General features: G+C 41.2%; 1 protein-coding gene across 2 annotated transcripts in view; it reads right to left on the bottom strand.

Annotated features, from left to right (window-relative positions):
* Window positions 1–23,828, bottom strand: part of PPP4R3B (protein phosphatase 4 regulatory subunit 3B) — a 40,490-nt gene that overhangs the window by 1,960 nt on the left and 14,702 nt on the right. Inside the window, exons 5-15 of one of the 2 annotated variants that reach the window (XM_066626152.1) lie at window positions 22,427–22,504; window positions 19,666–19,782; window positions 18,100–18,216; window positions 15,280–15,411; window positions 13,719–13,821; window positions 12,243–12,284; window positions 9,519–9,677; window positions 6,037–6,206; window positions 4,511–4,650; window positions 2,216–2,400; window positions 1,070–1,272 (exon numbers count right to left, since the gene is read on the bottom strand). In XM_066626152.1, coding sequence (XP_066482249.1) covers window positions 1,070–1,272; window positions 2,216–2,400; window positions 4,511–4,650; window positions 6,037–6,206; window positions 9,519–9,677; window positions 12,243–12,284; window positions 13,719–13,821; window positions 15,280–15,411; window positions 18,100–18,216; window positions 19,666–19,782; window positions 22,427–22,504 — 1,446 coding nt within the window. Of the gene's footprint in view, window positions 1–1,069; window positions 1,273–2,215; window positions 2,401–4,510; window positions 4,651–6,036; window positions 6,207–9,518; window positions 9,678–12,242; window positions 12,285–13,718; window positions 13,822–15,261; window positions 15,412–18,099; window positions 18,217–19,665; window positions 19,783–22,426; window positions 22,505–23,828 lie in introns of both variants that reach the window. The other variant, XM_066626144.1, reaches the window with a different exon arrangement.

A 23,828-nucleotide genomic window follows, 5' to 3' on the forward strand; every position in this document is an offset into this window, starting at 1 on the left:
CCATGCCTAAAGTAGGGATAATTATTTTAAAGACAAGGGGTTTTGTCGCACAAACTGTCAACTGGCTGCTCCAGTATCCAGTGATATCTGAAAAAAACAGTATTAAAGTCCTTGGGGATCAAGACCATGACATGAGAAGCAACCATTCCATAAATATGAAATGGCACAAGTATTTCTGTGTTGCTGTAAAATAATTGGAGCCTTGACAACAGAACCACTATTTTTCCCTAATAAAACACAAGTGTATTAAAAGTTGGTAAGCAGAATTTTTTTTTTATGTTACCAAATGTTCCAAGTGACTAACCAAAAGCAAAAGCAACAGTGTGCTTCCTAACAGGTGTTTGCAGAAATTATCTTCCTCCCCCATCTCAACACAGTTTTCTGAGGTCCCCACTCCTGGGGGTTTGGGGATAAGGTCAGCGGAAATTCCAGTTGTGTGGAGGCAGCATTCATGACTTAAGTTGTGGTCACAGAAGCTGCCTTTACACAGTTTTCAAGTATTTCTCCCCTGCTATGCAACCCCCACCCTGTGCCACAACCTACACTGCCCTCAAAGGTCCCTCAATCCTCAGGAGGGACCTTTTTAGTCCTCTCCTTTTTAGGGAGATTTGAAGCAACAAAGATAGTGTTAGTGCAACACACAAGCTATTTAATATGCAACCAAGTTATAGTCAAAGAAAGTTAATTATGACTAAGTACCACTGAAATCAATGAGACAAGTTAGTTGTGAAATTTAAATGCCATTAATTTCAAAAGGTACTCAGGAATTGTTATTTTTTTTGCAATACAACTCCACATTAAAAGTACCACCAGACACTAAATAACCACAAGCTCATACGTTCCACTGTCAGAAATTAAATACTTCAGCAAAACCCACCCAGCAAAGTTGTCATATGTATGAAATTCCTGCAAGGTTAAGCCAGTGGAAAGTAGAAGCACCACTCTCCCACTGGATCTTAAGCCAAACTGACATGGATGTTGGGAGGAATTTTCCTACCATGAAATCCATACTGTTTTTCGATTACCAATCCACACACTGTGCCTGCTGTACAAGCACCAGCTTGCTTACCTTTGTGGCTGTGACTGCTGCAGTCAAACTGGCATTCTTGGAAGAGGAACCATTTGAACTTGCTGGCGATGTCTGAGCTGCTACAGATTTACTGTTTGTACTATTTGCTCCATTAGTTGCACTGGCAGAGTGGGAAAAAGTGAATTTGAAGCCGCCTGCTGAAGTCCTTTTGGGGAGATTCTCTTTGTCTTCACTCTCTTTTGCTATCGAAAAAAGTCAAAATCTTTTTAGCAGTCAAGAAGAGAAATAATCTCTAAAAACCATAACACAGATGTTCTTCACTTTTTTTAACCAGCAGGCTGTTGAATGGGCAAGGAGGGGGAAATGTAAACATGAAGAGAATTCTTCATACAGCATGGAAAGCCCCCATACAAAGCATATTATGTCCAGTATAAATGAAGATCAGGACTTCTTAGTGGGTCAAGTGTACTCTAGCTGGCAGATTCCGCCTAAACATCTCTGGAGCTCAGATGCCACTGTAGAGATACAGCTCATATAAGCTGCCATCACCTTGATGCAGGAACTACTTATGACAGAACCGCTGCCATCAAAAAACCTCAGTGTGAATGGAGCTTACTGTTGTAGTGGGCAGCCGATATCTTTGTTGCCAATTTCTCCAGAACTTCGTGCTCGGCAGGTGTGTCTGCCCAGATATCTGGGTGCCGAGCCTGCTGGGGTGACAGATAGCGGAAGCAGCTGCCCTATGCAAAGTCCTGGGGAGATCGACAATGAAGATATCAGGCTGTCCTGTGAAATGGTAAGCTCCATTAGGCTGCTACCTAAGCAACTGTGGTAGTATGAGAAGAGTGTCTTCCCAATCACAGACATCTTGCTTATATTGAATTTGGGAGGCTTGCTGTGGTTGCATGTGACAAGTTACCTTTTCTTTTTTTTGGTTACAGAAAGATGAACGCTGTGATTGGGTGGGTACAGTAAGAGAGAAGGACTGTGATAAAGGCCGGGTTGTTTACCTAAGAGCCCTCCACCTCAGATCTGATTTTTAGTTTAGCTGAATGTTTCTCCCTGGTTACCAAATCTACAAGAAAAGTTTCATAATTCTGGGAATTAAAATTCTTGATGCAACTATAGATGTAGAGTGCTCATTTGCTCCAAAAAAGCTCTGATTTAGCCAGTATCAATGAATACCTTTTTTAGTCTCCATGAACTTTTCATAACTATCTGGAAAATCATCCTCTGCCTTGGATTTCTCTACAGGGGGCACAACAGCTTCACCTTCCTCCTCTTCATCTTCATTGAACCACATTTCCTCATCATCTTCTAAGGCTCTAGCATCTCTGCGGAATCTGTTGCTACGCAGTATAGATGGGACACTGCAAACAGACCATAACGATTTGAAATTGGACACTACAGTTGCAACACAGGATGCCAAAACTAGACTTATAATTGGTTAATACAGTACAGAGGTTAGCAGAAAGCAATCCAGAGAGTACTCATTCACTTCGCACTTTGGTATCCTGGTCCTCTGCTATGGAGGTCAGGGTAGCACACAGGGTATGTGAGCCAGAAGCCCATGGAAGGTGTAGCAAGGCATTTCTATACAGTAGTACAGTGAGCCCTCAATTTAATGGATTAATAGGGAGAAAGGTATGTCCATTAATGCCACAAATCCATTCAATCCAAATACCCTTTCCCTGCCCTGTTCCATTAAACCCCTACCTTTGAAATCTCCTTTGGCATTGCTGCTCTGCTCCCCACCAGAGTTGCTCTAGCTGGGGGACGGGCTTGCCTACTTCCAGGCCTGGCCCTGCCACCTTCATTTTACCCTCAAGGACCATGCTCTAAGGACAGAGAAGTATTTCCATTCCTAGAGTGCCCTTATCAAGAGCAAAAGGACAAAATGGCCAGCACCAGCCCTGGAAGATAGGTAGGACTTCCCCCAGCACTCCAACCCCTAACTAACTTGTGGAGCTGCTCTGTTATTGCTGATGGACTTATGTAAGATAGGACTGAACATACTTCTGGGATCTTGGAAACTGTTATTTCTGAAGCCTTGAATAGACGTCTATTAAATCAGGGGTTTTCTGTAAAGGCAATCTGGAGTTACCACAGCAAGTATGTTTAAACATGTACCTTACTGGAAGATAGGCCTGGCTCCAATGGGATCTAAACTGTTCATTCCGACATTGTCTTGCCCCCTACCTTATCCCATACACTCCTCTTCCCTGCTGTGTCTGGACTTTTAGATTGTAAGCCTAGGAGTAGGACCCATGTCTTTATGTACGGTGCCAAGTTATTTCCAGAGTACCCACACAATACAGCAATTATAATTACATTGCTAAGCTAGACTCTGCTGGTCAAGATTCAAATACCAGATAAAGTGAAAGTGACAATAGTATGACAGGGATGCAGTGCAGATGGATAAAATATGATTCCTAAACACCGTTCACGTTGAAAACGTTGCATTCAATAAAGAGAAAAATCAAAAGCACACATGGACAATTCAACAGTCACCTCCAGGAGGACCCTGTCACCTGGACAAGAGCCAATTATACAGTCCTTGGGGTGCTAGCGCAAGGGTGACAGACGGAAAGTACGAATATAGTGAAATTCCATTGTCTTCCTACATAGGTATAGAGTGAGACGAATACTACGTATATACACAAGTGCCCTCTTTGCCAGTGTGCTTGCTGGTTTTAACACACCTAGCTCCTACAACAAAAAACAGAGAACCTCTGGAGGAGATCAACTGGGAGTCTTATCCCCCGGAACACGAATCTAACTTTCTTCTTAGTAATTGTGATGCAAGCCTACTTCTGTCTCTGTTTAAAATTCAAAATGACATTCTAAGATTCTCAAGTCTATCTGAGACTGAGATGTAAGCTGGAGAGAGCTGAGCACAAACAGAACTACCAGAGGGAACTGTATTCACTGTTTACTGGGAGTAGTTGTGTTGCTATTAGAGTGGGGAGACCAGGTTCAAAGCACCACTAAGCCATGAAGTTTACTGACTGACCTTGGACCTGTCACATACTTCCTGACCTCACAAGGGTTGTCAATACAGAAAGAGGCAGACTGTGCACATTACCCGGAGCTCCTTGGAAAAAAGGGCAAAATAAATCAAGTGGCATTTTGTGCTGTTCTGGATGCAGTTGTGCAAGTGGAAGAAATGTTACAACAAAGACATACAACAATGACATACTAACAATCTGAAGTGAGACAACTTGTTGTGTATTGCAAAACATGCTGCACAAATAATCAAATCAAGGCAGAATTCCATTCTGATTTCTGGGAACAAGTCCTCTTATGTGAGTGAAAGAATAACTTGGATACAACCCATAAAAATAAGTGCATTATTGCAAGGACAAAAGGTGTATGTCACAATATGAACCACAAGGGAGTAATACTTCAGAAAGTCTGCTAGAAAGACCACCCAACAATGCTTGTAGGTTGACATTTCAAACTTTGTTTCAGGATGCATACCTGTTCAGTTTCTGGCTTTGTCTGTCTTTTTCTTGCTCATACTTTGTCTTCAATCCTTTGAACGTCTGAACATATTCTATAGATTCAAGTGCCTTATAAAAGTTTTCAACTATATGTGCAGTAAGTGACTTGATATCTTCCTGCAATAACACAAAATGAAGTTTTATGTTACCAAGTTGGAGAAAATCATAGCAATTGACAGGAGCTCCTTAATGTGGTTAAGTTAATGAACAATCCTTCCATGCGCAGCATAAGGATGGAAATTCTCCCTTGTCACTCTCCTAGTGAAGGTCATTCTCCAACATAGCAGTTCTCCAACGTTTTGGTCCCTGTAGCCTTTTATGTTCCTAACAGTGGTCTTGGGGAGCCTCAGAGCTCTGAAAAGCACACCCTGAGATCAGATGCTCTAGGGCAACCAAGGCAGTTTCAGTTCCATAGTCAGGCCTGATACCACACTGGAAGGGATCCAAATACGGGGGGGGGGGCCATATTCGCAGATCGGGTCCATGCACCCCCCCACGCCCCTCCAGAGGGTCGTCTGAGCCCAGCAGAGACTGCACACATCTGTCTGAGGCCTCCACCAGGCTCAGACTGAGCCTTAGAATGAAAAAAGTCACTTCCAGTTTATTAAAAAAAGGATTGCGTGGTCTCTGCTTAGTTTCACCCAGAGTTGAGTTCCACCACCTATTCCAGAACACGGCCCTGTAATCACAAATTTGAGAGGGTGCAATAGCTGTCCAAATCTCCCTGATCCATGGAGAATTTTTTTCAAGAGAGGTCAAAGCATGGCCTCTTTCAACAGAACTACACCATCCCTAAAGGAGACACTCACTACCTCAGACATCCATAGCCAATGTAACTCTGGAAGATTACATTAAGCAAGGATGGGCAGAAGGGTTCAACAAACAGGTGGCAGGTCTCAGAGCTCTTATGTCAGCTGACTCCAAACAGCAGGACCGCTGTGCTAGGAAAAACCCATTCCCACTGTGAGCTGCGCTTTCTGTTTCGCTGTGCTGGAACTTGCCAGCCGACCTCTGCAGAAAGTCATGCTGGCAGCTGAGTCTGCCTAGAAATCCGGGCATAGAGCCTGCCAGGGTAATGGGCAGTGGAAGCAGCTGCCTGGTACAACTTTCTGCAGAGATCAGCTGGCAAGATGCAGTGCAGTGGGACAGTAAGCACTGCTCACAACAGAGATGAGGTTTTGCAGGTGCAAAGCCAACCTGAAGGCAGGGGTTTGGCGCCTGCTGCTCTAAGTAATCTGTCCACATCCTCGAGCAATGTAAGCTCAAACAAATCCATAACTATTCCCCAACCAGATGGGTCACCAATCATATAATCTCTGACCTTGTTAGTCATAATACTTAGTCATAATACAACAATACATATTTACATAATATTTACATAATAATATTACATAATACATAATAATACATACTATTTAGTCATAATACTTAAGATTGCACATACTCCTAAGAAGCTGTGCTCCTTTCAGAAGGTGAAACTGAAAAACAAAACACACAACTTACCACTCTGATGAACTCAAAAAGTTCAATGACCGCTGAATTAAGCAGATTGTACCTAGTTCCATTATCCAAAAGAGCATTTATGACTGGCTCAAAAAGGTTGCCTTTGGTGATATAACGGTTATAAAATTCATCTTTTAAGCCAATTATCCTCCTCATGAAACGAAGAGCACCTACAACATTAAGGAACATTTTAAAAAGTGTCCTTGGTAGTTTTCAAAGACCATATTTAACACTTTGAAACAGGTTTTATCAACAGTATTTGGATGCAAACTAGTTTAATGACAACAGCAAAAATCAATTACCGACAAAAGCAAAAGAATCCTTTAACACAGTGATGGCGAACCTTTGGGGCTCAGTGTGTCAAAAATTAGGAAAACATTTGACTCTGCTGATGTGTCAAACCTCCTACTCCACCCCCGAAACAAGGGAGAAACGATTATTCATTCATTATTTGAAAAAATACAGTCCAATCATGTGTGGTGTTATGTATTACATAAAGAAACTACATCTAGTAGTTAAAAAATGAAATATGAGTAAAACAAACTTAGTTGTCATCAGGTGTTGGTGAATGCAGGCGTGTCACCCAAAATGTGTGTCATCTTTGTCATGCGTGTTATAGATTCGCCATCACTGGGACCGGTGGGTTTCGGTCCTGGGACCGGTGCTTTTCAACCTCTTCATAAATGACCTGGAGACAGGGTTGAGCAGTGAAGTGGCTAAGTTTGCAGACGACACCAAACTTTTCCGAGTGGTGAAGACCAGAAGTGATTGTGAGGAGCTCCAGAAGGATCTCTCCAGACTGGCAGAATGGGCAGCAAAATGGCAGATGCGCTTCAATGTCAGTAAGTGTAAAGTCATGCACATTGGGGCAAAAAATCAAAACTTTAGATATAGGCTGATGGGTTCTGAGCTGTCTGTGACAGGAGAGAGATCTTGGGGTGGTGGTGGACAGGTCGATGAAAGTGTCGACCCAATGTGCGGCGGCAGTGAAGAAGGCCAATTCTATGCTTGGGATCATTAGGAAGGGTATTGAGAACAAAACGGCTAGTATTATAATGCCGTTGTACAAATCTATGGTAAGGCCACACCTGGAGTATTGTGTCCAGTTCTGGTCGCCGCATCTCAAAAAAGACATAGTGGAAATGGAAAAGGTGCAAAAGAGAGCGACTAAGATGATTACGAGGCTGGGGCACCTTCCTTATGAGGAAAGGCTGCAGTGTTTGGGCCTCTTCAGCCTAGAAAAGAGACGCCTGAGGGGGGACATGATTGAAACATACAAAATTATGCAGGGGATGGACAGAGTGGATAGGGAGATGCTCTTTACACTCTCACATAACACCAGAACCAGGGGACATCCACTAAAATTGAGTGTTGGGCGGGTTAGGACAGACAAAAGAAAATATTTCTTTACTCAGCGTGTGGTCGGTCTGTGGAACTCCTTGCCACAGGATGTGGTGCTGGCGTCTAGCCTAGACGCCTTTAAAAGGGGATTGGACAAGTTTCTGGAAGAAAAATCCATTATGGGGTACAAGCCATGATGTGTATGCGCAACTTCCTGATTTTAGAAATGGGTTATGTCAGAATGCCAGATGCAAGGGAGGGCACCAGGATGAGGTCTCTTGTTATCTGGTGTGCTCCCTGGGGCATTTGGTGGGCCGCTGTGAGATACAGGAAGCTGGACTAGATGGGCCTATGGCCTGATCCAGTGGGGCTGTTCTTATGTTCTTATGTACTGCTCTAACACATCTAAATCTCACTGATGCCTAACTGGACCTACTCTAGTGTAAGCCTGAAGAGTGCATCATACCTAGTTGAACCCCAGAGTGGCGAGCAAGAACTTGACCACACAGAGATGCTTTTCCTGAGTCAGTCAAACTAGAACACACAGAACCATCTTTGGGTTTGACTCCAAGAAACCTAGATTTGATTGTGTTGTTGTCATTGTCCCTGTCCTACTGAATGTTTGAGGACCACTTATTCTCCTCTGACTCGGGCTCACATGCCTAAACAGTTGATGGATATCAAATCAAGCAGATGGTCTGGCTAGGACCTATTGTTCTTGGAGAAACCAGAGTAAGATGATGCAGAATACACAAAAGCACCTGTCTCCCAGGCCTTGCTTCTGCAACGGCATCAATTTCAAACTGCCTTAGGGAAGCCACTGTCCAAAGGAACCTTAAGCTGGTTCATTCCTCAAAGAGGAAAAAAACACGGAGGACAAAGAAAGGAGCAAGGGGAAGCTCAATCAACACATAAAATTTTATGTGCCTGTAAAATTTTATGTTGACCTCCTGACTGAACACAGTCGACAATGCAATTTTTTTTTATTTCACCACTCCTCTGTCAGCAGCAGAGGCTCCAACCATACTTGAGAAAGGCCAACAACATTCCCAGTGAGGCTCTGTCTCATAAATCTTTTTTTTGTTGCCACTCTGTGGGCAGCAGCACGTACAACTTTCTTGGTTGGTGGCTCCTGCCAGTCACCTCTCCCCCCTTTAAAATGTGCCAGGAAGATCATGGAGGAATTTGTTGGTAATTCAAGCACTGCCAGTTGAGGAACAGCAAAAAAAGTTAAGAAAAAAGCCCCACCAACACCTTTCACATAGACTTCAGTTTCAGGTTGCCTATGGCAGTGGTTTTCAACCTTTTTCATGTTGTGGCCCCAATAAATAAAGTATGAGACTAGGAACCCACCACTGACCCCCCCAACCCAATTTGCCCCTGTCCACCCCCAAACCAATTGCCAGTGGAGGTGACAAGTGTAATAGTGAAGAAAGGCTCAACAACAATCCTATGTATGCAAGCAGTGTGTAAATACTTTCACATATGAAGTGTTGGTCCATATACAGCCCTCTACTGCCCCATACTATATCGCATCACCTCAACAGTACAACTTTGCAATCAGTAGAACTTAAAGCTCTGGTTTCTTCCAGGGAGGGGGAATGGAAAGGTGGTGATCTCTGGATCATAGAACTTTTGAAAATGCCCTCCGCAAATGGGGGCAAAATGTCAGGTAAAGGATATTTTATTGGACCATGGCCTCCAAACCCAGACACTTTTAACTGGACTACTTTTAATATTTTGTTTCTGCTAGTCCTGACAAGGAACAAGGAGTTCAAAAGTCACTCTACCTACTGTCTACTAGAAGCCTCTGTCTACTAGAAGTCTTATTAAGCACCTTCCTTGGTTTCTGACACTTTACTCAGGAGGTCTAGTCCCCCATTCAGTTGCAACAAAGTCTAAGCAGGTGAAAATGATCACAAGTTCTTCCCCAGTTTATCCCTGCCTCCATTTCTCTCTTTTTCCTTCTATTGATTTTAACTTGTCGAATCCCTTGGGGCAGGGTCCTGTCTGTGCATTCAGGTAGCACTCAGAAAAGTTAAGTATGGAAATGTTTGTTCAGGATGGATGGGAATGACTTCAGCATTTCTACCAAATGCAAAATGCAGCATCTTGAATACAAAACAAGACCCACTACTTACACAGTGCCAAAAAAGTGTGTTTTGAATTCATCAAGACCAACACTCTTCTCAGCAAATCCTTGTTCATAATATAGTTCTTGATGTGGTATGTGTGATGTTCCACACAAAACGTGAGCAGCTCCAAAATTAAGGCAAGCAGCTGTGCTGTTTGATAGTTGTCTGCAAAATAAATACCACTTGAGTACAAATTGCAAATGTTTCTGCACTATTATCCTCTTGTCACACTTTTCCTAAGCCAGGAAGTACGAACTGGAAACCGGAACCTGTTTATATTTAACATATTTCTTCCTCACCTCTAAAACTATTCAAGGTAGCTGACAAACACAAATTTTTAATTAATGTAGTGAACCCTTGATTTCAGTGGTATATCTAGGATATGGCGACTATGACACTTGAAGGGGGGGCGCCACAGATCAGAAGGAACAGGGGGTAACCAGGCAGATCACGAAGCTTAAACTCTGCAGAATTCTAGTTAATGAAATAATAGCATCAAGACCCACCTCAACCACAGAGCCACTGCTTAACTATAATTTACAAATCAGGATATGAAAGTGGGATTAGACCCTGCTTTCGTGTATGGTTTGTAAATCACAGCTAAACCACAGATCTCTGGTCCAAGCTATACACACAGCTGCAATTTCACTAATGAGGTTTCCTCCATCACAGGTCCATGTCAGAGCTGAGGAAGAAGCACGTGAGCCTTGAGCTTACTGCCACTGCATTCCTGATCCGAAAAACTATGGATCTGCCCAAGAAAGAAGACATAACCCTCCTGAAAGCCTCAAGACTATTTCTGAAAATTCTCAAGGTCCCTTTGCCACTTGGTTGCTCCTGTGACTACATCAAAGCCTATAAAACCTTGGTACACACTGGCTGTGCCCACAGATGGCTCATGTTACATAATCACTTTTCTTTACTATAAACTTTTCTGGGTTCTTAGAGTAATGCAGCCACCTTGCGAATGTTTCAAGATATGGCACACATGCATGTCATTATATTTCAGGGCATTCAGAAGATCACCTTGTACTGTGCCCAAAACTGCCAGGTACAGTCAACTCAATCAACATCATTACATTAAAAAAAAATGGTTAGGGAAAGAAACAAGCCCACTGGTTCTTCTGCCTTGGTTGACAAAAAATTCAGTTTGTATTGAAGTTCTGTTTATTTAGCCATTATGAGATTACGAGTCCAATTGTGTGAAGCTGGCATTCTGCTGGTAGGAGTGCTTACAGGTGATGAATCTGAACCACTACAGACAGGGGCATTTGCTTTGTCATGGGAAAGGTGGGATATAAATGCTTTAAATAAATAAATACTAAATCCTGCCACATTCTGGTTTGGTCTGTATGTCACACACCTCTTGCACAGTGTAAGTAAACAGTTCGTAGTTCTCATGTGGTTCAACATGCCTGTATTATAAATCTCATATGTATTATAAATAAGCTCAAAAAAATTCATTCATTTATATAAGTTCTGTCTCTAATGTATTGATTTATGTAAATGTATTCAAATTTCAAATGTAAATTAATTCTTTTTTCCCAGCCCCCGACACTATGTCAGAGAGATGTGGCCCTCCTGCCAAAATGTTTGCAAACCCCTAGGCTATATATTAGCTTCCTTCCCTATCTATTTTGTTGTAAGATATTTTCCACTGCAATTTAACCACAGTACTGGGTGTTGCCTCACCATCTGAAGAATAAGATTCCGCTTTACAGCGTCACTGTCTGCATCAATTCACCTGGAACAATGTCACAGGTAGCATTCCAATTGTTGGCTGGCTGTGCACCAAGTCACAATTATGGTCCCCTCTAAAAGCATCTCTCCACCCCCAGCCACACACACTCTCTCTCTCTCTCTCTCTCTTAGAGGAAAGCTTGGGGCTTAGCTGTTAGATTGAGGTTTTCAGGACAACAGTGCCAAGCATGGTCAAAGACAATCCCCTCGCCCATGCTTCTCTTGGCTACTCTAGAGATGGAGAGGAAAACACAGGGCATGGCTGCACTCAGCAAAGACATCCAAGGAGCCTCCACTGACCACCGCCAACACTAGGTCACCATCCTTGACAAAGGGCGCCTGTTCATTTGCCACAACAAGGAAGGTAGCCAAAATTATTAAAGCCTCTCCATAGGACCAAGTCATGGGTCCTTTGCATATTCAGCTTAGGGTACGTCTACACTACAGATTTAAACTGGTTTAGCAGTTATTCCATCTCAGTTGGGTACTGTAATTCTGCCAGGGAAAGATAAGAATCTCTAACAGGGATTCTCAGCACCACAACACTGTACTTCCTATGATTTTCTGAGGTCTGACAGCTGAACAGTTACGAAACATATTTTGTAATGTAAATATGTTCCATGTAACACTGGACAGGATTCTCTCTCTTTGTAAATTATGATCACAAAGATTGAAAACTACTTCACTTGCTACCCATCTGAACTATTTTGAATTTTTTTTCAGGAAAGCAGGATAATAAAACATTTTTTATAATTTAAAAAAATTCAATGTATATTTATCTTAGAGCTCTCCATGAAGTTCATTTAATATAAAAACTGGACTTTTATTTTAGGTAGTGACATTTTGCACCATGGTGTTGAGTGAGAAAAATTATCTCCTCTGGCTCAGAGCAAGCAGAAGTTGTCAACCAAAGATGCTCAGGAAAGGTTCCTCCCATATATATTTCATCTCAGTTTAACTTAAAAAAAAAAATCACACACACACACCTACCTGGGCAAATTGTATTACTCTTGTTGCTTCCAATTACTGCATCTTTCAAAAAGTGAAAAGATTTAAACACTGTAAGTTGCCTGTTGAATTACTGTGGCACATAGAAAACATTTCAAGACAAAAGATACACATCTTATTTCAAGGCTGGGAAGCTTCTAACCCAAGTCTACTAAAACATGCCCACTCACATATTAAGGAGCCATAGGACCATATGCCCCTCCCCCAAGGTTTGTTTGTAACAAGACAGCCATGCATAAAACCATATGGGGCTAGCTGCCAAAACTGAGTGAAATTACACCAAACAAGAGCAGATGTTGAAGCTGGCCTTAGGCTGTGGAGGTGTTTGTAGCATACTACAACTTCTTCTCCTCCATCGGGGCCTAACTCCATTCTGTTCTGCCGTAATGACAACAATTTTCAAAACAGGTTGCTGCTTTAGTTACCCTGAAATTCATAGGTTCATTCTTGCAGGAAAGCCGTGTGCCTAAAGTCAGTGAAAATTGTTAAATGAAGACAAAAGAGTCATAACTTTTCTTAAGAAAAGTTAACCAGATCCCCAATGTTTCTCCAAATAACATTTATAAATTTATATAGACTTTTGTGTTTGTGCAAAACACGTTTGCAGTTGCCAGAGAATTCACATTAAGAAACCTGTGCATACAGACACAGCATCAAGTATGGATACCCAAATGCCACTATGAGCAGAAGAATTAAACAAAGTGCTAGATCTTAGGAAGTTTCTAAACAAACTCTTAATTTACCTATGCTATATAACCTTATTTGTGAACTTTTTTGTTGGAAAGCAGGATATAAATATTCATAACAATTCAAGATTCAGACTCTGTTGAGGATTCATGGTCAGAAGCAAAACCAAGAGGCAACAAGTCGCTTCCCATGCAGGTTTCACATTTAATATGTGAACCAAAGCTTCCCAAGTATTCACTCCCCACAAGCACCTTTGCATATTACGTACCAGTTTTTTTCAGGACATAGCACATGATTAAAACACTCTTCATAAGAGTGAGAATTGCTTTTTAAAAAACACCTTCAGTATTCTAAATACCTATATCACCTCTGATCCTAGGTCAATTTTCATTTCTAGGTCAGTTTCAAATACAAAATGTGAGCCAATGACAACATCTTAAAATTCATGACTAGAAAAGGCTGCTTTTAGAAATGAAGCCACTAAGAGACTTTTAGTATTAGCAGAAGGTGAAAAAAGGACTACTGACATCAGGAATTTCTCAACAATATTCTGCCCAGCAACACACACGTACAGACTTCCATCAATCTTCTGCAAAAAGGTAGCTCACAATTGTATGTTTAGAGATCTGGCGAAGAACACTCACAGGGAAGAAAATTCAGAAGTCATGTTATTGGACAATTTGCCTTCCTGCAAATTTAAAAACATCACCACACATTCTGAATACAAAGGGTAGGACAGGGCAAAACCGCTAAGCTAGTATTTGATCTTACCTTTGTCACTCTTGTCCTCAGATGTATTTGCCAGAAGTGGAGCAGTGAGAACATGCATACAATGGTTGTAGAAAAAATTGAGAAATTCACTTTTCTCCGTTTTCTGAAATACAAAATATTATATTATAACCACAGTTACTGTATGAACTCATGCAGCTTACAAGACAACGAAAAAAATGAATGACACTGCTTTCAATGCCTGTAAAAAAGTCTATGTAAAAGAGCTGAAAGGCATCTCCCAATCCCATTCTGTAAAAATTCAAGTGTGCCCACCTTCTCAGGTAGGCAAGCAGTGGCCAGATTTTCAGGAGTCAGCTACAACAGTTTTACCTTTGCAGAACCACTTTATCTTCAATGGTTCTGGTTTGTAATGGCCTAATTATTTTAAACTGCTCTTAAAGATGTGGCTGAATTAATGTGTTTTGGGCTGCAATTCTACACACATTCACCTGGGGGTAACGCCCACCAAACTTTATGGGACAAGTACATCTTTCAAGTACATATGTATACATTGTTTTACAGTCAGTAAGCTACCTTGAGAATTCTGCATTTGAAGACAGGATAAAAAGGTGTTTAATAATATATATGTAGGTATGTAGCAAAGTAAAAACATTGCCACTGCTTCTAATTTAAACATACAAGTTTTGTTGTACATGTAGTACTGGTTTTATTTACATTCTTTCCTTCCCAGTCACCCTGACTTGGGGAAGTTACAGCATCTCCCTATGAAAGATACTAAGCTGAAAGTGTCTCGCTGAACAGCTTTGACTGAGAGAATGACCTAGGTCTTACCAAATCTGTATCTACCGCACCACACTGAGGAAAAAAATTGCATTTACGGTCTCTCAGTCTAACAGCACAAAACTATGCGTGTCTACTCTGAAGTAAGACACACTATGTTCAATGGGAATTACTTCCAGGAAAGTGTACACAGGGCTGCAGCCTAAGTTACATACCATCATTATTTTGCAGGCAATGGGGTGACCCCCCCAGCCCACTTCCAACATTCCCAAACTCCCAACTTTCCTACACAAACACTGTTACTTGAAAGCCTTTCAATCCACTGTTACTTGACATTTCTATCAGCAGCAGCGGAAAAAGAAACGGTCTGGCCAAATACAAATGGGTAGCGACACACATGCATGCCCATAGCCAGAATGGTGCCCAATCAATCTAAGCATAATAAATTCTGTGGGTTAAGCTTTGCCAAGATTTATGCTTAGAAGATAATGTTTGGACTCAACACAAAATTAAGCTCTATGCATTTGAAAAAACACAACACCACACAAAATCAAGAACATGATCTAATAAAATATAGAGGTACCATGCTGTGGGAAATCATTCTGGTGACATAAAACAGCCATTCCAGGTTTACAAATGGGTGGCAGCATTTTATTCCTGCCACAGAAGAAACAACATGCTTGAACGTGCATTTGCCAGAAATACAAAGGCACCGTGCATTTTCAAAAAGAGCATCAAAGATATCAAGTGTGCCAAAAGATATTTTGTTCAACATGTTTCTTAGACAGTAAAGTTTCTTTACCCCTTTCCATTTTCTTACATTAGCTGTGGCCAACATGTTCTCAGGATCGATTAGCGTACGCAAGAGCCCCATTAACTGAACAGCGCCCCCAAGCTCGGGGTCAGTGTCACAGATCATTTGCTCAGTGACTACGTTTATGAGGAGGATATCCTGTAACAAAGCAAGACAAGTTAGACTACCTACTTCCAAAAATTTAGCACAAGTAGATTTTTTCCTATCCCAAGAAAATCACTTTGTTTGATTTTTGCCACTCTTTAGGGTATTACTGAATCAGACTGTAAGTTCAGCCACTTTTCTTGATGAGAATGTTGATTTCCTCTTGATAAAAAGGAGACAGTTGAATTTCTCTCATTATTATTATTATTATTAATAACAGTATTTATATACCGCTTTTCAACTAAAAGTTCACAAAGCGGTTTACAGAGAAAAATCAAATAACTAAATGGCTCCCTGTCCCAAAAGGGCTCACAATCTAAAAAGACGCAAAAGAATACCAGCAGACAGCCACTAGAACAGACACTACTGGAGTGAGATGGGCCAGTTACTCTCCCCCTGCTAGAAAAAGGAGCACCCACTTGAAAAAAGTGCCTCTTACCCAATTAGCAGGGGTTCATTATGATCTTACAATTTTATGACACCGTTTTGCTGCAAATGTTTTGTAAAGTTTATGATTTGTAAAGCTGCTTTGAGTTTTAAAGAAAAGCAGAATATAAATGTATGAAATAAATACTTCTCAGAGATTTTTGCACCTATGGGTTTGTTTATTGCTATCTACCTTGGCTGAGAGAGGTTAGCCCAGGGGTATCAAACATAAGGCCCAAGGTAGCTCTTTATAACGGAATCATTAGCTGCTTTGAGTTGTGAGCTGACACACTGGGTAGAAGCAGCACTGTTGAAAAGACAGTGTTGAGAAAGCCCAATTATCATGCGGGCCACTCTTTCAGCAACACTGCTTCTGCTGTCATTGATGAAAAGAGTATCCACATGATAATTGGGCTCTCCCAATGCTGCCCTTTCAGCAACACTGCTTTTGCTGAAGCACTGGGAGGGAGAGATGGAAGGAGGTCTCAGAAGATGAGTGCTTTGGATTGTGCAAATTGAGTGCGGTGCTTTAACGTTATATGTTTTCGTGCATGGATGTTTAACTTGCAGTTACACAGTTTTTGCACTTTTAAAACCACATGAACAGTGGACACATCAATTACAGCAGAATTAGACATACCGTTACTGTTTATGTGGCTTTAAACCAGCAAAAACTGTGTAACTGCAACTTAAACACACATGCATGAAAACACCAAAGGTTTCTACTTAAAGCACTCAATTTGCACTATCCAAAGCATTTGCCTTCTGAGACCTCCTTCCAGAAGCAGCATTTTGCTGAAGCCCTGTGAGGGAGAGTTGGAAGGAGGTCTCAGGAAGCAAGGAACCATATGGAGGAAGAGGCAGACCAAGAGTGGTGGAAAGGCTCTGGGAGAGTCCGATTATCACGCTGGCCACCGTTTCAGTAGCACAGCTTCTGCTAAGGCGTAACTTTGCAGAGGGCATCTCAGCAGGAGCGGCACTGCTGAAAGGGTGGCCCATGTGATAATTGGGCTCTCCCATACCTTGAAAATAGGATCAAGATTTGCATATTTTCTCTTCTATCATTCATAATAAGTAAATGCAAGAGTACTAAACACTTCTCTTTAGACTCCTGTTTCTGTTACAACATTTGCAGTTAAATCAATAAGTAAATGGTTATTACCAACTGCTATTTGATGTTTTGTTTTACAATTTAGAGAACCAGAACAATTTAGAGAATAAACTGCAAGTACACATGCAGGGATGAATTGCCAAACATACAAGCTCCAGGTCAGAGCATCTGTCCATATTTTGCAACTCTTTCCCTGCCCTACGTAAAGCTGTGCATATCACAAAGAACCTGTGGAAAGCATGGGGCAAAATAAGAACAAATGGTTATCTTGCGAAAACCAGGAGACCAAGACCTTGCCAGATATGCAGGCATGCTTTCACATAGTGCACATAAAGGAACGCCAAACAGTATTTGGGAATACAATTACAGAACCAGGTATGTAAAAATATGATCTTGACTGATAGTTCTGAATTCCACAATTCCTGTCATACCTTTTTTGAGCTTCCATGAAATTTAACTGTCTACACTGAACTTTTACATTTGCATCTTCACTGATCAACTTTAAAACAACTAAAGTGTTACTGGTCAACTTTAAAACTTTGATATACACTTGCAAATCTGCCAAAGGACAAACGGGAATCTCGCTGTATTTATTTAGGCTTTTTCCCCCCAAATGAATTGGCTCCCAAATAAAATCATTCACAACAAAGACCACATAAACTCATAACTCACTCAATACCATTACAATAGCTGGTATCCCTCAAACACACACACACACAAAGACTCATCAACAAGAAGATGGTAATGGGTCTTCCCTCTCAAGAAGGTCCCTCAAGAAAGTACATATTGCACACTCTCAACATGCGCTGTCAACCATAACTTAATTTTAATGTAGCAGTGCAATCTGGTCATTCCTCTCTTTAATTTCACTGTGTACTGTCTGACAATTACTGTAGGAACCTCTTGTGTCAGCCTCAATTTTCAATGAGGATCCAAATGCTGATTTTGCTTACCCCATGACTCTCCATGTACTTACTGATTTTGCTTACCCCATGACTCTCCATGTACTTTGAGAGTTGGGGAGAGAGGTGAACGATTGAAGAGAACTAATAATAGTAAAAGGATAAGGGGCCTTGTTTCTAGGAACAGCAATTGCCTTTATAGATATATATTTACATTACAAAAGCAAGCTACATCTTTCTTACGTCGTCACTCTGCTGGGCTTCCTGCATTACGAATTCCCGGACCATGGATGGGCTGAATTCTACCAGATAAGAAAATATATCTGTAGCAGCAGATCTAACTTGCAAATCATCCATGCCCTGAAATGAAAATAAAATGAGTTTAGTGAAAATGAATTATTTCAGATGCAGCAATGTATGCAGTTGAGTTTTTAAATAAATAAAAAAATAACTCTTGGGTGGATGCCAACTGGGTGCAGTGACTTATTGATCTTTAATTTGTCAATTAGGTCTGAAACATCTCTTTTATCCTTAATTTGACTTAATTCCTTGTTCAGGAGGGGCAGTTGGGGCAATGGTATCTGCCTGATGTCTTCTGCTGTGAAGACAGATGCAAAGAACTCATTTAATTTCTCTGCCATCTCCAAGTCTCCTTTTATCTCCCCTTTCCCTCTCTCATCATCCAGAGGGCCTGAAAAGGACCTAGATAACCATCTCCTACTAGATGACGAGAAGAGCATTCCAGGTCCCAGACAAGACTGGTTGATGACAAGACAGCACATCCCATATGCATCCGTTCATCCATACATACACACACAAATACCACAACTTGCTGTGATGTTTATTTCAGAATTTCTATCCTGCCTCTCACTCCAAAAGAAAATGCTGATGTACCAAAGGTAGCTAATGTACCAAGATTAAAAATACAACGAAGATCTACATGTTGATATTAAGAACATGTAGATCTTGGTTGTATTCTTCAATCTTAATATATTAGCCACCTTTGGTACATCAGCATTTTCTTTTGGAGTGAGAGGCAGGATAGAAATCTGCATATTTCAACAAAAATTCACAAAGACCATATTTTCATTTCTTCTGCTAACTTTGGCAACGAATGGTGCCCCTCCCAGTTTTATACATATAATTAAATTTGTTAAAGCCCAGGTGAAGTTGTCCTTTCTCAGATCGCTATGCCACCAGAACTATGCAAGTAAATGAGTCAGGAAATATGCAGCTCTCTACATGCTAATCTCTTTCCAAAGCTCTGTGTGCATTAGTATCGTAAGTAGTGATAGTCCCTATCCCAGTTTCTTAAACTGTGAGTCGCGACTTCATTTTGGGTGGGTCATGGGCCTGCCATGACCAGGAAGCTTCTGGGGTGCATTGGTACATGACCCACTTCATTGGCTGCATTGCTCTGCATCATGCTCCAGATAGCTTAACAGCTTGTTGGTCCAAAAACTTGGTCATGACCTATTGATGGGTCATGACACACTGTTTGAGAAATGTAGTGTAATGTGGCCGGTGAAGCGGTTTGCATGCTATTTTGCCTTGCAGCTTCCAGACCTTGTCAGGCCCCACATCTACTGTGGATGATGCAGTGGGTTGCCAAGGTAAGGAGTATGAGAACTCCTGCCCTATCCTGTAGCTTCTAAGGAGAGAACTGTTCACCTTATCCAGCATTTACAGATGGGCACTCCATGCTGTCAATGATCCATAAAAGACTTAAAAGTTCTAACAGCTCATACAAATACTAATTCAGAACAAACTACTACCAACAGCTTAAATCGAACCTGAAGTTCAACCTACCATTACTATTTCAAGAGCAGGAAGAATTCCTAACTTTGCCAAAGTTTTGAAAAAAGTGTCTCTGTTCTGAGGTTGTAATGTCTGAGAAAATGCACAGAACTCCTTGAAGAAGTTAACCTGTAGGACATGAAAGAAACACAGTAAGAAATAGCATAAACCAATAAATACTAATTCAGCTATAAACACAGATGAACTCGACTTTATTGAGTACAAAGTGCACATCTTTTTTTCAAGTAGTAAAAAAAATAAAAGCAGTAAATTAGCAAAATGGAAGGCTATCATATTCCCCTAATTTTCCACCCCAACCAGTCTTCTCTGTAAGACTGCATGGCCATACAGCTTCTCATTGCATGGCCATACAGCTCACAACTTCATGGCTACAGAGCTCGGTGATGACAATGTCATTGCGGAGCGCTCCAATAGTCAACAGCTGCATCTGCACAGCCACAGTAGTGCTCCAGGCAGGCAACCAAAAAATTTAAAAGAGAGAACACTGACCTCAATGTATCTGAATAAAATTAAGTAATTAACCTGTGGAACTCCTTGTCACAGGATGCGGTGATGGCACCTGAAGGCCTAGATGCCTTGGAAAGGGGACTGGACGGATTTATAGAGGAAAAGTCCATTATAGGTTAACAAACCAGGATGACTATGTGCAACCTCTGGGTTTTAAAGGTAGCCTATCTATGAATGTCAGATGCAAGGGAGTGGCAAGAAGATACGTGTATCTTGTCTCGAGTCTCCCTGAGGCATCTGGTGGGCCACTGTGAGATACAGGAAGCTAAACTAGATGGATCCTTGACCTGACCCAGAAAGACCTTTCTTTCATTCTTAATATAGAGATAAGAGTGGGTTAACTGATACCCAGAACTTTGACTGACTACTAAACTATCTAGAAAAAAAAAATTGGATCACAGGTTTATGGGATGGAAGAAATGCAGTCAGTGACTATTATTATATAACATACAGTGACAAGCACAGTAAGTAAAAGCATTTCTCTGACTGTTATGAAGTATTAAGAAAACAATTGTTACTTTGGAGATCTCGGTCTTTTCCTTCACAGGTCTGGACTGAAAAGTAACCATTTTTCTTGCCTCAATAAATGCTTCCCTGTGGTCTTTGGAGGAGTAGAATAAACAGTTAAAAAATAAATTTATCCTTCCAGTAGCAATATTTCATGGAATATGGTAGAATCTAATTGTTCCAACATTCTGAGATATAGTATCTTCAAAGACAAAAGCTACTTCAGTGCTTCCCTATTCAAGAAAACATGAAAGGGATACCTCAATTCTTACTTTCTACTTTTCAAAAGAAACAGTGTTTGGAAAGAGAAAGTGTGCTCCAGGAGTCGAAAGCCAGGAAGACAATGATGAGTGAACATTGAACTGACTGCTAGTTACTACTTTGCTGCTTTTTATGATACAGAATATCATGTTTGCTATTCACTTGCCAAGTTTCAGGTTTCACAAGGAACTGCACTTTTTGGTAAACCCGGGAGATGGAGAGGCCAAAGAAGCTGGACAGGAGGGCACTGAAGAGTAGCAAAAAAAGGGGGGATAGGAAGCTTCCTGTCGCAATCTACTTCTGGCTCACTTTGGTTCCTGTTCTCTCATATTTCCAGACTTCAGCCATAAAACACATACAAAAAGAATGCAACAGCTGGAGTTGAAGGTTGCCTAAATGTACCAGATTCCATGGAGGAGACACATATGCAGATAGTCACAACAATGGACCTTTCGACATATTACATGGCAGGAAATCCAGGTTTTCCACAAAGTGTACATTTGACAGGGAGGTGGGGTTAATTTTGGCTCTTTGATAAGCACACATATACGATACATGTGTTTCAAAACATTTCCCCAATGAACCATTGACATTTTTAATTTACATTTTAAAATTTCAATTTAAAAATCTAACAGCTCAATGGGGTCATTTAAGAGACTTATTATTGGTTTACGTCATGGGTCTCCAAACCCTGGCCAGGGGCTACATCAGGCCTGCAAGAGGATCTGATCCAGCCTGCAGCACAAGGCGGGGAAGCTTGACTGTTCTGGCCTTCAGCAACCTACTGATGGGCAGGGACTGCAGACCCTTGTGTGGAGAGAAGCTTCCGCTGAAGAGGTTTCCCAGAAGATCGCCCAGAAAGGTGAGAGCTTTGTGTGTATGTGTTGGCCAATGAGTCCCATCTATCCAACACATACTGAAAGCTTGTTTTCTTTTTACAAATTAATTTATTTCTCAGATTTCTCTCAACATTACTTATTACTCAATTGTTCCCCAGTTCTTTATTGCTCCAACATATTAATTCTCTCCCCAATCCCTCCAAATAATTTCCCTTTCAAAATATTTATTTTCCACCATATTACTCCTTTCAAAAATTCATTCTTCCCAAATTTTTCTTTTCAAAATCCATTCCCTTCTCTTCCATCTCCAAAGCATTTATTCATTTTCCAGCCCTCAGCACCATGTCAGATATACAGTGCAGCCTTCGGGCCGAAATGTTTGGAGACCTCTGGTTTATATCAACTGCTGCAAAAGACAAAATCTGTATTTCATCAATACTGCAACAAATTTAACAGCATGCACACTTAAGCATTCACTATTTTTAAAAATTAGACAACCCACCCTGCTGCAAGTACCCCTTGAAACTTCTCTCTAGCAAAATCTTCTTTAAAAGTAGCAAGAATTATGGAAGTAGTGAAATCAGAGGGCAGCAACATACATGCAGGTCCCAAGTGAATGTCACCCAAACCAGACTTACCAGTTCACGCCTTTTGTCATCATCGGTAGCTTCATCAGTCAGTTGTGCAAAAACTTCAGACAAGAACTTTTCATCTTCCTATAGAATAATTTTTACACAATTAATATCTCTAGTTTACTAGCTGCCACAGAAATAACATCATACTTTTATCGTTTGTGCAGCTCACTGGGCACAAAGGGCTTGTTTAGTTTTGTACAGAAGGATAAAGGCAGGACAGAAATGTTTTTATAATAAGCACTGCAAAAAAAGGAACTCCATTTTCTATTTTCAAAACTGAGAGGTGATTTCTCTGAAATTTGGAATTCCTGTTTCCACTTAAGACGTTTACAAACCACCATAGCAAAAGTGTAATATTATTATTGTAGGACTGATCACAGCAACAAGGTACACTCCTGCAAAGGAATGGTCACCTGAGGTATCCTTTGCAGGAGTGCGCCTTATTACTGTGATCAGTCCTACAATAATATTACACTTTTGCTATGGTGGTTTTAAAGACCTTTAGAAGGCATTCTGAGGGGAGGCTCACGGCCTCCCTGGTCCTCAGAACACCCTCTAGATGCAACTAGAGCACAGCTCTGGTCCCATTCACTTGAGCAGGCCAGAAGCTTGCAGGGATCTAGAGGCTTGCCGCGGCCAGAAAGAAGCTTATTGTGGGCCGCACCTGGCCCTTGCGCTGGGGTTTGGGGACCCCTGAATTAGAGAAAAGATTTTGAGGTTATGAGAATAATCTCCAAAATAGGAGACAGCATTGGTCATGATGCAAGGAAACACACAAGTTGCATGACATCTGCACTTGTTTCTCAACCAGCACCAATGGCACAAGGGAAGCTGTTTTTGAAATTGAAGCAACCTGCAGAAGCAGTTTGCAACAGGACACAATAGGGGAGGGAGAATAGTGACCATTCAAACAAATAAGCTGAAACAACCTCATAGGTGCACATAAGACCTTGGGCTCAACTCTAAAGTAGCTCTTTGGACCTCAGCTATCAAGTAAAACCATGCAAACTCTTAGTTGTGCATACATAGTTTTCTTCCAATTATTACTACTTACAACATTCCCAGTCTAAAGGAGGATTCATCCAGCTCAATTACAATATACTTCATCTACTATAGCAGAAGTTGACAAACTGAGGGCTTGCAAGCTACATGCAGCTCTTTGACATATAATGTGTGGCTTGCAAAAATAAGCTGGCTGAGTTCCATTTTGCATCACAAGAAATTTTTCAAGTTTTATAATTACTTACTGTGTATAAACTGAAGGTCCCCTGGATTAAAATACAGTGGATGATTTTGTCATCCACTGATTTGACAATGCAGGTCCCCTGACCCATGTTGAAGTCCAACATGTACACTTCATGTCCGGAGGGTGTTCTAAGGCCTCCAGAAGGCCTTAGAAAAGCGC

Source organism: Tiliqua scincoides, chromosome 1 (genome assembly GCF_035046505.1).
Source record: "Tiliqua scincoides isolate rTilSci1 chromosome 1, rTilSci1.hap2, whole genome shotgun sequence".
Lineage (NCBI taxonomy): Eukaryota > Metazoa > Chordata > Lepidosauria > Squamata > Scincidae > Tiliqua > Tiliqua scincoides.